Raw genomic sequence first — 13,622 nt, 5'->3', positions numbered from 1 at the left:
GTTAGAGATAGACGCCTCTTGATCGAGCATCTCCATCGCGCAAATTTCTGGAGACCTGCGATTGTGCTGTCGCGCGTATTTCGAGGAACTGAATGGAACACGAAACTAACTTGCAGTCCCATCGACTACGTATATTGACTATGTCATTTTCTATCGTTGGAGGAGCATCGGGAAGCTGTTGGCATTTCACAAATAGGAAGCAAACCAGGAAGCGCTCGGCCCAAGATCCAACAAATTTCTTCGCGGTCCTGTTCGCTGAAGGAGCATGGGGAAGTTTGCAGTCTTTCAGACGCTGCTGTTTTTCCTGGTTGTGGTATGCGTTGACGTGGCGCTCGCGTCGGACAAGTGTATGCTTCTCTACGCGCTTGAAATCAGCTCGAGTTGCGGCAAACTAACTTGTAATGTGTTTTGTTTGTCTAGCATGTTTTGAGCTGCCGATCGTGATCGTGTCACCAAACAAGGTGAAGTTGCCGACTGAAACCTGCAATCAGCCTCGCCTCCCCGCGCCAGATTGCATGAGGGACCCTGTTGAAGCCAATATCGAGGTGATCGACAACCAAGGTTCATTGAATTGCCTGGGAGGAAATCGGACCGCAGTTTATCCCGCAAGCGTTCACTACCGGGGGCAATCCAGCCTCCATTTCACGAAGCACCAAATGGCGGTCGACTTGGATGAGGACGCTGAGCTCCTGGGATTTCCAGCAGATCGCTCCTACATCCTGAATGGTCCTACTGTTGATGGAAGCTTGATGCGGAACCACCTCGCCCACTGGATGTACCGTGGCACCGGGCGTTATTCACCTCGGACGCGCCATGTCGTGGTGTTTGTTCGCGATGAGCTGGATGCAGATGACTGGAGCCCACGATACCGCGGACTCTACTTGGCTCTCGAGAAGATCGCGTACACGCCGAATCGCGTAGGACTTTCTGTTTTGGACAATTTATGTCAGTCCAAGGAAGAGCTATCAGGTGGTTGGGCGTGGCAAAATAATCCACTCGGGTATGGTGACTACTCGCCCAATGTCGTGCTGAATGAAGCAACGGGATTGTTTGGTGCTGGTGCGCGACCGATTCTGACGTACCCCGAGCCGAAAATGCTGACACAGACCATGCGTGATTACTTCATCTCCCCTGAAACCGGCCCACTCCCGCGTCTGTACCAGTATCTTTATGATAACATGACCCACCCGGATGGACTCGAGGAACACATTGATATCGGGTCATTTGTGGATTACTTCCTGCACTCTGAGCTGTCGGTGAACTCAGACGCCTATCGCCGCAGCACATACTTTTTCAAGGACCGCAACCAACCCATCAACGCTGGACCTGTCTGGGATTTCAACTTGGCGTACGGGCTGGGTGGCGCTACGACGACTTGGATGTACACGATTCATACATTCTGGAAGAGGCTGGCGTGCAACTACAAGTTCGCATCGCTTGTTCAGCAGCGTTGGGTGAAGTTGCGGTCCAATACGTGGAGTGACGAGTCTATCCAATCGTTTATTCAATCAAGCGCTGAGCCAATTCGTCGTCAACTAAAGAACTGCGCCGACTGGAAGAGCGATAACATTCAGTGCGCGAACGTGGAGGCTAAAACGAAGGGTGGCTTCGACGACATGGTAAACCAATTGCTCGAGGCGGTGCTCGCTCGTGCGCGTTGGATGGACTCGAGTGTGCCTGGATTCTACAAGACACTGGACCGTAACCTCTGTGTGGCTGCTGGTGAGCTCCCTGCGTATAATTGCGCGGCTGACGGTAACGACAAAGGTTGTCTGGTGAACCCGAGCACCTACAGCAGTGCGGTTGAGTTTCCTGAGCCTCGCAAGCCTGCTGCCGCTGAGTCCTGTGGCTCATCCCAAGTGTCGAATGCTGTGACAGCAGCGGTGGAGAAACCATCGATTGACCCTTGCTGGCTATCTGCAGGAGTGTACATGTCGGACGGATCGATAACACCTTTCTGCTCGGGCTACGGCTTTTGCCCCGAGGGCCCAGGCGCGAAGTGCACATGCCACAGTGGACACCCGGCTCCAACTTGCGCTCGTGATGACGACGCCATCATCCCTCGTGGTGGACTCATCGAGGAGAGTGTTGTCTCGCAGAAATCGCCCCCAATCAAGCCCTTGGATGAATTGTCAAGCTTCGACGAATATCTTCGCTATCCGCTCTTCTTCCTGTGCGCTGTTCCAGCAATGGCTCTGGGAGTGGTGTTGGCAGCTCGTCAACGCCGTCGCCAGCACTACGTTCGTCTGCGTCACCGGGCTGTTGGATCGATGACTAGCCATGGCCACGATGGGCATGAACTTCACTACGGAACTTCGTAGGGAGGGCAACGCTGCTTCTGCTTTGCTGGATAAGGCGCTACCTCGCCAATCTATGAATATATGAATCTTTCGACTCAATTTACTATTCTTTGTTTCATCCATCGCAGCTTGCGGATTGAATGTGCCTCGTAAGAACAAGCATAATCGGCGCCTGCTCCCCCACGTCTATTGATTCACAGAAGACTGATAACGACAATACATTGTAGCTGTTTGGAGTTGCAATCTTCCTGTTGATGAATATACCTATTCAATTGTCTTGTTCTTCCTGCCTTGGAGCAGGGATCTTGGTGCTGTCTTGCCATTCTCTCTCCGACGCATTTACTTGTCTAAACGTGCCAGAACTTCGGTCAGGTTTTCGTCGGGTCCAATCTTACCCAAGCTCTCGAAAAGAAGCACAACCGCCGTGAACAGATTGTTCCCCACTTCGGTCTCAACTTTGTGCGCCATGGAGTAGCTGAACGCGTTCACTGATGACACGAAGATCGTCGCGGATGGAGCAAGGTGGGGAAGCGCCTTGTATACGTGCAAACTCTCGACTGACAGAACGTTGTGAGGGGTCGAATACATGCTCTCCAGGCGCCACGATCGAGTCAAAAAGTCTTCTCCGTCGCACGGCACCACTGACTGGCGAGTTTTCTTGTACGATAACAGTCCTCGACGGCTCTCCGTGTCGGTCGTCGATGTCAGCAGGTGGTGCTTCTCGAACGGATACTGGATCAATTCAGCGATGTCGACATCGGCAGTGATCGAGTGCGCGACGCGTACGTTCTTCAGGAATGATGCGTCCATCTGCGCGTTGAGTTTCTGGTCGGCCGTGATAGTGGGCAGTGCCATGGACATCGTGTTCTTGAGGTTGGCGTCGATCTCACGAGTGGCACGGCCGGCCAAGTCCCAGAACCCCGTCGTCAGCATGTCCACCCCTTCCGTTGTGAGCCAGTCGAGGTCGGTGGTGGCTGTGAACATGCCCACTTGGTCTTCCTCTGCGGGGTGCTGCACGAGCCTGCGCATGTTACAGTCGACATCCACCGCCAGTCGGAACGGGTTGAAGCGTCCGCGTTGCTCCTTGCTGCTGCGTACGCGGTAGAACGCCAATAGGGCGACGACGATCAAAGCTCCGTCCAAGGCCACGCACTCTTTCCTGCACTTGGCTAGGGCGTCACGCATGCACTTGGACTCTCCATCAGCGAACAGCGCACTGGTCGTGTTGGTCACAGGAGGAACTGCAAAGTCCTTCTGGTCCGCTCTTGCGGGCAGCAGAGGTGTGAACTTGTGGACACTTCCTCGGAACCTGCGGCGGCCGAAGATGGCGTTGGTCCCCTTGAGCAGTGGCTTGGCCCACGTGATCTTGTTTAGCCACATGCGGTAGAGCGACGGACGCAACGGGAACTCCGTGATCAGCGAGGAGGTTGGGGTCGTTTGCTCCGACGATTCGTGCTGCGAGGCTTGTCGAGCGAGTCGTGATACCTGTTCGAGGATGCAATTGAGCACCACGACACCGGAGAAGCCGTCCGACATGTACTGGTCCGAGAAGAGCATGAGGCGCGCAGTGTCCTTGCGTTTGGCCACCCACGCGACAAGGTAGAACGGCAGTTGGCAGTGGCGGTCGAAGCCGACGCTGCACTCCTTCTCCACGAAAGCCTGCCAGCTTGTGGGGCTGCCGTCTCCGTAGTCTGCAGGTGACAGCATCCGCACCCGCAGTAAACTGTCGAGGGTGTCCGCCGTCACTGGCGACTGAATCTCCGCCGTGAACGGCTGGTCCTTGAGTTGAAGGGCTCGCATCCGAGGGTGCATGTTGAAGGTGTGGATCACAGCAGTGGGCAGGAAGCGCAGCAGAACTGCCGTGTCGCCTCGGACGAGCATCGAGTGCGCGATCTTGGTGGACACACCGTCGGTAGCGGAGACCATGCGCTCAACGCCTCGTAAAGATACTCGACTGCCGGACGCACTAGTCGTATCAGTGCTCATGGTCGAGTTGATTAGCTGGTTGGGTAGGTAACAAGCCGCAGGTAGCTGGGGTGCTCGATAGGAGTCGAAATGGAGAGTGAGCGAGGACTGGTGCCAGCAATTAACGCCCAAGGAATGCCAATAGTGATGGTTCGTAAGGTTGCAACCCTTAACTTACATGCCGGACATGCGTCTCTACCTTGGATGGCCGAGTCGCTGTCATGGAACGAAATGTGGAAAACTGGATGTGCGAGTGACCAGTTTGTGGAACCCATGCTGTCATCGGAGGTGCCTTACAAAAGGGGGTTCCATCAAGAGTTCTGGATCGTGTCGTCGAGAGATCTGCATAGTTGCAGCAGTGAAGACGATTCGTGTCTGCGCTGGCGGTTGAGGTCTAATTTTTGCGAGGAAGTTTTGCATCGTCTCCTATTCATAGCTAGCCTGGTTGACAATGTCAGTGGCAGTCCGTTCACTCCTTGAAAGTTGGTGGCCATGAGCTGGGTGGTGGCTGAGAACACGCCGACGGCGACAGTCGTCTGGATGGCGGCCGAGCTGATCGGCAAAGCGCAAAACCACGAGCAGCTCCAGAGAATCTGCGACTACCTCGTCAAGTTCGTTGAAAAGTCATGCAATGATCGGCCACATTCGATGCCATACATTAAATATTATCTTGCTCTGCCGTAGCAAACACTGGTTCCAGACGGCCGCTGACTTGAGAAGCGCTCGACGAGAGACGACGGAATGGCAGGCGTATGCTGTCAAAGCCACTTCTTACTTCTTGTCCTTATAGCACAGTTCTCTAATAATGTTTGTGTGATCATTTTGAGCAGACTGGAGGTGCCCGGGCGGCTGAAGCTTGCCATCCAGCAAGTCCTCGACCAGACAACGCCTCACCAGGAACCGTTCTCAACATTTGGCTACGAAGACTACTACGCTGCCGTTCGTCCCTCAATTTCATCAGAGGGTGAAGCAGCGACTCAGTCGTGGTCGGACGCCACAGCTGCGTATGATCAAGCTCAGACCGCTGCAGCGGACTTTTACGCGGGTAGTTATACCTACCCGGTCAGTGATACAACAACCGGCACAACCGCAGAGCGGTATAGCTACGACCAAAGTGGATACGCCACCAATCCACCGACTTACGAGGAAAGCTATGGTGCCGATCACGAGACCTACTGCAACAGTAGCGCGACCTCCGGTTACAATGAAAGTGGGGCGGCAGCGACTACCTTGTTAAGTTTGCAGAGCAGCTCTGAGCAGGTGTTGCTCGATGACAGCGACGTCGTTGAAGCACAAGTCATCGACGCGGAGGTTGCAGAAGAGTGTGTAGAAGCCGAGGCCGCCGAAGTTACTCCAGAGCAGCCTCAGGACATGTATGCGGAGCCTGCGCTACAAGATCGGCCTCAACTAGACGCGAGGGACACAGTTGGGACCTGGAGCTGCGGGCAGTGCACGTACATGAACCCGATGACATCCTCATTTTGTGAAATGTGTATTGGCCACATCTCGCTGTCACCCGACGTTAAGACTACGGCTGGTACCAGTGTTTCGGCCTCCTTGCTCATTCCCGCCAAGCCGGTGGTTGACGTGGAGATGACCTCGCCTCGGGTAGAACCTTCTACCGATATGCGCTCTCCGCAGCCAAGCGTGACTTGCATGCTGCCTTCTGTTGCCTCGCTGTACTCTCCTTCGGCACCAGACTACGAAATGTGTGAAGACGAACGAGTAGATTCAACTCCGCTGCCCCCGCCGCCACCATACCCAGGTACAAGCAGCTGTGGAAACGTCGACTTCTTGGCACTTGCCTTCAGCGGCAGTAGTGCCCCCAAAACTCAAGCATTAGAGTCCCCTCCAGCAGCAAAAGCCAGCCAGATGCGGTGTGAAGAGGCCACCACCATCACTGAGTACACATTTTAGACTAGCTCCAAGATGCTCTTGACGCTCAAGGCGATAAATTCTACAGAACTCACAAAAGTTTCGCCTTACTTTAGTCTCTAGTCTATAGCCCAAGTTTTACTAAGCGGTCTGTTCCTCCGAGTGCTGGCGGGGGCGCTCGACGAGCTGCTTGTCTTTAATTTCAAATATGCTGGAGAAGCACGGAGTGATCTCGTCCTCGTGGTGTGTGATCAGCACCATGTGCGTCTGCTGAGCTGCGTGCTGCCCAATGGCTTCAATCACTCGCAGCACGTGAGCGCGGTTGAACGGGTCCAGACCATGCGTGATCTCGTCCAAGATCAGCAGCTTCGGGCGTGCAGCCAGAGCCCGAGCAATCAGCACAAGCTTCTGCTCGCCCTGCGACAGCTCAGACAGACTACGCGTCTCGATGGCGTCGGGCAGCGCCAATAAACTCTTGGCGAGCTTGGCCGTTTCTGGGCTTTCAGCGTTGCTCGCAATGAGGCTGAAGGCAGTTTGGTCTTCTGCGGCTCCATCGCGCTGCAAACTTTTGTGTAGAAGCTGAATGTGCTGATCAGTCGAGATGGCTTCCCTTCTCGGCTTCGAGGAGGCAGTCGAATCCTCGTTGGATGGGACTGCGCTCGAAGGGCGCACCGGCTCTCCAACGACCACCACCTCGCCCTCAGTTAGCCCATGGCCCGGGGTCTGCATTAGCACTCGCATGAGAGAGCTTTTGCCGGACCCGTTCGGTCCCAGCAAAACCCAATGTTCGTGGGTCTTCCGCGCGAAATCCACATTATCCAGCAGGATACGCTTCTGGTCGTACGAGATCGAAACGCCATTAAGCTGGACGGCAGGTGTCTCTGTGGAGCCAGTCTCAGCTTCATCCTTACAGTCAAATAGTTGCTCGACGAGCGACACCAGTTCCGTATCCGTCATCTTCAAGCGCTTCTCGTGCTCTTCACCGTAAAATTCTTCCAAACGCTTCATCATAGCCTTGTTGCGCACGTCGTCTTCCTTGTCCTCCGGCCACGCCACCACTTCCACTGTGTCCTGCTCACCCTGTTCATCTTCACCCTGCTTCAACAAGACCGTGTGCGAGAAGATCTCCGGGAAGACCTGCTCCAACCTGTTTGCGACCAGCAGCACCTGCGTCTTGTACGCGAACGCCTCGTGTTTAGCACCCGTCGTCTCCACCAGCAGCCGCGTGAAGCCCCTCGTCAACTGCCCCAGCATCCACTGCAGCTGTCTCCTCGCCTTCACGTCCAGCCCGTCAAACGGCTGATCCAGAATCAGCACCGTGGCTCTCGGCGTCTCCAGCAGCGCCACCGCCAGCAGCAGCTTCCGCATTTCTCCCGTCGACAGGTGACGCACGCGCTGCTCCCAGACGGGGAACAGTCCGAGCCGCACGATCAGGTCCCGGGCAGTGGGCGACCCGATGCCGCCCAGCACGTCCGCCACCACTCGGTGGCCGTTCTCCGCCACGAACTCGCGGTGGGCGTCGAGGCTGAGGCTCGCGAGGCGGCAGGAGGCCGGCAGTTCCCCTCGCTGCTGCTGGGTCTCGACGTGCTGCTGCAGCTTGGCCAGGAAACGGGTCTTCCCGCTGCCGTTGAGCCCCACGAAGCAGTGGACGTCGTCCGGCAGCAGCTCGTACGTCGGTGGCAACGAGATGACGGGATCGGACGCGGCAACGGGCGCCGACCGCCGCGGCGCAGCGCCGTTGCCCAATAGCGTGCTAAACTCCCGGGTTGCGCTCGGATAAAGTGGAATATCGAGGCCACTACGCGGCGGTGAAGAGTGCAACAAGGCTCCAGAGCTGCGCAAGACGGAGGCGAAGCAGGTCGGCGCCTTGGATGCGCGCGCGCATTGGCCTGGCCGCCGTAGCGCCGCTCGAGCGCGTCGCAGCGACAGCATTGATGCGTGTTAAACCAAAAGGCGATTGTGGGTGGCAGATTGTGAGGACGAAAACGGTATCGCCTGTCAAATCGAATACGTAAGTACGCAAATGTCGTTTCTTACGTTCGCCCCCAGCCGTTTCGCTGCACGAGCAACGGCCGCTCATTTGCGGATCCCGAGCCAAAGGGCAACACCAGCATCAGTATCCATACGCTGTGTCAATGGCGTCGCGCGTGGTCAAGTCCTTCATCAACGGCAAGTACGTGGCCGCCAGGGCATCGAGCCAGCAGTTCACGCTGCTGAACGCCACCACGCGCCGGCCCGAGACGTCGTTCCAGGCCGCGGACCGCGCGCAGGTGGACGAGGCCGTGCAGGCCGCGCGCTCGGCCCAGCGCCACTGGCGGCGGCTGAGCCCGGCCGAGCGCGGCGCCATCCTGCGCAAGGCCGCGGACATTTTGACGCAGCAGACGGACGAGATCGCGCGCCTCGAGACGCTGGACACGGGCCGCCCCATCGCCGAGACGACGGTCACGGACGTGCTGAGCGCCACCGACTGCCTCAACTACTACGGCGGCGTCAGTCCGTCCGTGGGCGGCCAGCACCTGGAGCTCACGGGCGGCAGCTGGGCCTACACCAAGCGCGAGCCGCTGGGCGTCACGGCCGGCATCGGCGCCTGGAACTACCCGCTGCAGAGCGCGGCGTGGAAGTCGGCGCCGGCGCTGGCGTTCGGCAACTCGATGGTGTTCAAGCCGTCGGAGGAGACGCCGCTCACGGCGCTCAAGCTGGCCGAGGCCTACATGGAGGCCGGCGTGCCCGAGGGCGTGTTCAACGTGGTGCTGGGCGCCGGCGAGACCGGCCAGGCTCTGGTGGAGCACCAGGACATCGCCAAGGTCTCGTTCACTGGATCCGTCGGCACGGGCAAGAACGTGTACGCCGGTGCGGCCAAGGACTTGAAGAAGGTGACGATGGAGCTCGGCGGCAAGTCGCCCCTGATCGTGTTTGAGGACGCTGACCTCGAGGAGGCCGTGGCCGGAGCCATGATGGGCAACTGGTACTCGTCCGGCCAAGTGTGCTCGAACGGCACCCGCGTCTTCGTGCAGCGCAAGGTCTTCGACAAGTTTGTGCAGCGCGTGCACGAGCGCACGCTCAAGCTGCGCATCGGCGACCCGCTGGACCCGACCACGGACATCGGCCCCATGATCCACGAGAAGCACATGAAGCTGGTGCAGAGCTACATCGAGAAGGGCGTCGAGGAAGGAGCGACGCTGCTCAAGGGCGGCGGCGAGCGCTTCATGCCCTCGGAGGCCACCAAGGACGGGTTCTTCCTGACGCCGGCCATCTTCGTGGACTGCAAGGACGACATGACGATCGTCCGCGAGGAGATCTTCGGCATGGTCATGTGCATCCTTCCGTTCGACACGGAGGAGGAGGTGCTGGCCCGCGCCAACGACACGATCTTCGGTCTGTCAGCTGGCGTCTTCACCAAGGACATCACTCGCGCGCACCGCATGATCGACGAGCTGCAGGCCGGCACTACGTGGATCAACAACTACAACCTCGCGCCCGTGGAGACTCCGTGGGGCGGCTACAAGAAGTCGGGCGTGGGCCGCGAGAACGGCCTTGCGGGCATTGAGTCGTGGACGCAGCTCAAGTCGGTGTACGTCGAGATGAACGAAGTGTGGTGCCCCTACGCAAAGTAAGGAGGTAGGGAGTCCGTACGTCATCGATAAGGAATATACCCACCTCTGCGTTGTGAATGAATGCAAAAGTATCGATGGTTTCCTAGTGAACATGGGATTCAAAGTTCATATTACTAGTAGTACTACGTAGTACAACTTGAACATGAACATGTTTTAGTTTCGACTTACGACCTTCAACTTCTTAGACACTACGGTATGCATCCAGGCTTGACGCCACACCTTGACTTCACAGCAATGTTCAGGTGAACAGGTCGGCCTTAGGGCTTGTTGTCCTTGCCCCGAAGACGCAGCCTTCGATCGGCTTGGTCGAGTCCGTTGGCCAGTCGACCTTGAAGCTCTGGAAGGCCGTCAGGACCTGCTGCGTTCCGCAGAGCTGCGCCGAGCAGCTTTCCTTTCGGCCAGTTAATGGGTCCGTGCGGACCGCGCGCCCGTCCTTTAGGACCAGGTCTGGTGTTCCCCGCGTGCTGGAATCCTCCAGCCTCGTGTTCTTCTCCGTGACTCAAACTTCCTGGAGCTGAACCAGCCAGGTAGTGGGCGTGAGCTGGTGTCGCCGTTCCGAGAAGGGCTGCTACCCAGACGGCAGCGGTGAGTGCGCATGAAAGGAGTCTCATGTTGGTGACTTGTTCGCTTGATTCTTCGCTTGTTCGCTTCGAGGTTGCTTGGAAAATGGTGTCCTGAAAGCGAGCGCCGCTTGTGCTCCTCTATCGCATCTTGGCTTGGCAGAGTGTAAGGCTCACTAGCATCGGATACTGCAAGACGACAAGCTGCGCATCTGTGAGGACGAAATCCAATGAGAGATACTTCAAGCGAGAAGCTGCCTCGCCGTCTTACCCAATCTTGCTCCTCTTGTAGTACTAATTACCCGGAGCGCTAGTACTGTCACCAATTCTCAGCTATCAAGACATCGAGGACGGAGGCGCATACTATGTCAAACGATAATGACAGGGTCGTGCGGGATGCCTGCCCGAACTCTCAGGACAGCCACAATCTAAAAAGCCACTAACCAAGCAACCAAGCGAACGAGCAATCCCCAGGGTCTGCGTGCCTCCAAGCACCCGAGCACCATGAAGCTCCTCCACCACCTCCTCTCAAGTGCAGTCTGCGTGGCCGTCCTAGCTGCGACGACCGTCGCCAACGTCGAAGGCAAAGTGTACGACTCTGACTACGCTACGCCTGCAAAGGGTGAAGGTCACTTCGGGCCCTTCCGAGGCCCCGAGGTGGAGCACAACTTCGACCGGAGCGAGCTCTACCCCGGTCCAGAAGAGAGTGAAGACGACACCCAACTTGTTCCTGCCGCCGGTGGGGAATATGAAGACGACCTGCTGCCTCAACGACTCTCTGATGCAGGTATCGACAATGCTGGCCAGGCCACTGAGTTTGATCAAGAGGCATTCGAGGACCGAGTACTAGCCCCCGACGTCTTCCTGGAAGAGTTCCCGGCTGAATATCTAGTAGCTGTCGATGCTGAGGATGGCGGTGCCGCACAACCAGATCCCTTCGGGCAGGAGCTGCTTGAGTACACCCGCCACCTTCGCAGCCTGGTGGACCCGCCTCGTCCTCAGGAGCCCCTGGCATTCCCGGCCCTGGCTCTCGACGATCCCGAGCCTCCAGCGATTGAGCCGAAGCTCCCAGGAGACAGCGACTCGAAAGCCAACTTGCGCGGGCCCGAGCAAGATCAGCTATGAGCCCAGGAACGGGACCAAATGCGGGAGTCAGCTGACGTGTGACCTCCAGCCCACGTTGAATGTGTCGATGTTCTTGCAGTGCAGTGGTGTAAGTTCATGTAAGGTCTCGTTTCGTGTACCCAAAATGTGTATCAACGAGAATCATTCTTGCGTATGGCGTCATCCTCCATGTTGCACACTTCTTTCGCCCTTACTTCTTAAGCTTAGCCACAAGAATGCAACGAATTCCTCTTGGTAGCTGCCAAAACTTCACCCTGTGTGTGTGAGCGGCAGCGCGCCGGCAGCCCAGCGGAGTTCACTTCACATGGACGAATACCCGTCGTCGACTAACAAGTCTCGGGTCGGTCGACGCTCAAATCGATTGAGCACACGTCAAGTCAAACTCGGGGCACAAAGCGCGGCCTCGTGATTACTCCCTCCCTGAGCGCAGCACATCCAGCAACGCGGCTCACGGGCGCAAGCAACGCTGACCACGGCGTTTACTCGCACGAGAGAAGCTTACTGTACCTCGTTCCCATAGCTCCATTCCCAGGCTCGCAGCCTACCACACGCACCGGCACGGCACAGACAATGGCGAAGAGCTTCGACGTGAGCGGCCCTCGACACGTGAAGCTCCGCGGCCTGGAGCGCACCGTCACGATGGTGGACGGCGTCTCCGTGACGATCGCCCACTCGATGTTCGTGGAGGGCGACGCGCGCACGCTGGCCCAGCTCCTGCCGCTGGCGCTCATGCGGACGTTCAACAAGCACCCGCGGATGCGCGCGCTGCAGGTGCGGGCCGACGAGTTCACGGCCGAGATCCAGGAGCCCGTGGCCATCAGCGACATCTCGACGATGGGGCTGCTGCGGGTGCGGCGGTTCTCCCAGTCCAGCGACGACGCCAAGCCCACGTTCGACGAGTGGCAGCAGTACGCGGCCGACCAGTGCAACATCGGCTTCAACCGGTACACCAACTTCCCGTTCTACCTCACGGCGTGGGTGGACGAGAAGGCGGAGCAGGCGCGGCTCATGCTCTTCTCGGATCACTACATGTCGGACGGGCTCTCGGGTATTATCGTGCTCAACTGCATCCTCGAGCAGGTCGCACTACTGGCTTCGGACGAAAACGCTCTACGCAGGAGCCACGAGGTAGAATACCCACTGCACCCCTCGTTCTACGACATGTGGATGTCCAAGAAGTTCCTGTCCAAGGGACTGATGAAGGGCGTCATCTCGACCTTCGGCAAGGCGATCTACCGCAGCGAGATGAAGAAGTTCCACCCCGTTCTACCGATTCGCGACGACCAGCAAGACTTCGCGGTGCCTCCTGTCTCGAACCCGACCTCGGCCTCCTTCGCGCAGGGAGATCCGAACTGCATGCGCGAAGGGCTGGCGAAATGCAGGAACGAAGGCGTCACATTCGGTGGCGCGGTAGTGTGCGCTACCCTCCTCGCGTTCTACCACGCAGCTCAAAACCAACCGAGCTTCAAGCCGGACGAGCCGTTCAAGATCACAGCCGGGCTGGACTACAATATGCGCCGGCGCGTGCCTGAACCTGCAGAGGAGGACCATGTCGGGGCGTACGTAGGGTTCGCGCTGCTCGAGTGGCTCTCCAAATCGGGGGTCAATATGAAGAAGACGAAGTTCTGGGACCTCGCGCGCCAGGCGAAGAAGGAGATCGACGGGAACCTGGATCAGACTATGCAGATGGCAGCCGTGCCGATCGTCCTCGACCGGCGGTTCAACAACAAGATGGATCCCTCGTTCGCTGAAGCGCTCAACGTCCACCAGTCGCAGGCGGCAGACGCAAACATCTCCAACCTGGGGCGTTATCCGTACGCCAAGGAGTTCTCGCTCTCGTCCAAGAGCGAGAGCAAGGCCAAGCTCACAGTCACGAGTCTGCACGTGTACAACCCGAATCCGCACTTGAGTCCTTCAGCCATTCTCAACGTCACGTCAGTGGACTCCTTCTGCTACTCCATGGGCTACAAGTGCGAGGACGACGCGGCCAAAGCTCTCTTCACTGCGTGGGTCGCAGTGTGTGAGCACCTCGGCAATATTGGGCATGAGGATACAATGACGGAGGTACTGGAACAGCTCAACCTGTAGGGTGTTGCTAAAGAGTAAGAGTATATATATCAAGTCTGCACACGATCCAATTCACGAGACCATCGTCGCTAGAAGTACCTTGCACGTATCGCGGA

At 57.6% G+C, this 13,622-nt stretch overlaps 8 protein-coding genes across 8 annotated transcripts; 5 read left to right on the top strand and 3 right to left on the bottom strand.

Moving 5' to 3' along the window:
* Positions 1–265: 265 nt before the first annotated feature.
* Positions 266–2,321, top strand: PHYSODRAFT_362264 (hypothetical protein; the record flags this gene model as incomplete). Its single annotated transcript, XM_009538938.1, has 2 exons — positions 266–347; positions 421–2,321. The coding sequence occupies 2 exons, from the start codon at positions 266–268 to the stop codon at positions 2,319–2,321; spliced, it is 1,983 nt and encodes a 660-aa protein (XP_009537233.1).
* Positions 2,322–2,639: 318 nt separating this feature from the next.
* PHYSODRAFT_319390 (hypothetical protein) lies at positions 2,640–4,286 on the bottom strand (the record flags this gene model as incomplete). The annotated part of the gene is made up of 2 exons (XM_009538937.1): positions 2,640–3,707; positions 3,786–4,286. The coding sequence occupies 2 exons, from the start codon at positions 4,284–4,286 to the stop codon at positions 2,640–2,642; spliced, it is 1,569 nt and encodes a 522-aa protein (XP_009537232.1).
* A 471-nt stretch (positions 4,287–4,757) lies between these two features.
* PHYSODRAFT_528227 (hypothetical protein) lies at positions 4,758–6,182 on the top strand (the record flags this gene model as incomplete). The annotated part of the gene is made up of 4 exons (XM_009538936.1): positions 4,758–4,876; positions 4,950–5,015; positions 5,096–5,269; positions 5,417–6,182. 4 exons carry the CDS (start codon positions 4,758–4,760, stop codon positions 6,180–6,182), a joined length of 1,125 nt encoding a protein of 374 aa, XP_009537231.1.
* Positions 6,183–6,281: 99 nt separating this feature from the next.
* Positions 6,282–8,072, bottom strand: PHYSODRAFT_319379 (hypothetical protein; the record flags this gene model as incomplete). Its single annotated transcript, XM_009538935.1, has 1 exon — positions 6,282–8,072. One exon carries the CDS (start codon positions 8,070–8,072, stop codon positions 6,282–6,284), a length of 1,791 nt encoding a protein of 596 aa, XP_009537230.1.
* Positions 8,073–8,275: 203 nt separating this feature from the next.
* On the top strand, positions 8,276–9,809 carry PHYSODRAFT_565529 (hypothetical protein; the record flags this gene model as incomplete). Its single annotated transcript, XM_009538934.1, has 1 exon — positions 8,276–9,809. One exon carries the CDS (start codon positions 8,276–8,278, stop codon positions 9,752–9,754), a length of 1,479 nt encoding a protein of 492 aa, XP_009537229.1. The 3' UTR covers positions 9,755–9,809.
* Positions 9,810–9,847: 38 nt separating this feature from the next.
* PHYSODRAFT_356046 (hypothetical protein) lies at positions 9,848–10,407 on the bottom strand. The gene has a single exon (XM_009538933.1). It carries the CDS (start codon positions 10,363–10,365, stop codon positions 10,012–10,014), a length of 354 nt encoding a protein of 117 aa, XP_009537228.1. The 5' UTR covers positions 10,366–10,407; the 3' UTR covers positions 9,848–10,011.
* Positions 10,408–10,766: 359 nt separating this feature from the next.
* Positions 10,767–11,479, top strand: PHYSODRAFT_356045 (hypothetical protein). Its single transcript, XM_009538932.1, has one exon. The coding sequence runs from the start codon at positions 10,819–10,821 to the stop codon at positions 11,437–11,439; it is 621 nt and encodes a 206-aa protein (XP_009537227.1). The 5' UTR covers positions 10,767–10,818; the 3' UTR covers positions 11,440–11,479.
* A 350-nt stretch (positions 11,480–11,829) lies between these two features.
* On the top strand, positions 11,830–13,527 carry PHYSODRAFT_348260 (hypothetical protein; the record flags this gene model as incomplete). The annotated part of the gene is made up of 1 exon (XM_009538931.1): positions 11,830–13,527. Exon 1 carries the CDS (start codon positions 12,010–12,012, stop codon positions 13,525–13,527), a length of 1,518 nt encoding a protein of 505 aa, XP_009537226.1. The 5' UTR covers positions 11,830–12,009.
* Between the last annotated feature and the right edge of the window lie 95 nt (positions 13,528–13,622).

Source organism: Phytophthora sojae (genome assembly GCF_000149755.1).
Source record: "Phytophthora sojae unplaced genomic scaffold PHYSOscaffold_12, whole genome shotgun sequence".
NCBI lineage: Eukaryota > Oomycota > Peronosporomycetes > Peronosporales > Peronosporaceae > Phytophthora > Phytophthora sojae.
The sequence above is the reverse complement of the archived record's forward strand: the minus strand, read 5'-3'. Positions and strand labels throughout refer to the sequence as shown.

Excerpts from the sequence above, each read along its gene's own strand:
- PHYSODRAFT_356045 (XM_009538932.1), top strand. The coding sequence starts at position 10,819 with ATGAAGCTCCTCCACCACCTCCTCTCAAGTGCAGTCTGCGTGGCCGTC.
- PHYSODRAFT_356046 (XM_009538933.1), bottom strand. The coding sequence starts at position 10,365 with ATGAGACTCCTTTCATGCGCACTCACCGCTGCCGTCTGGGTAGCAGCC.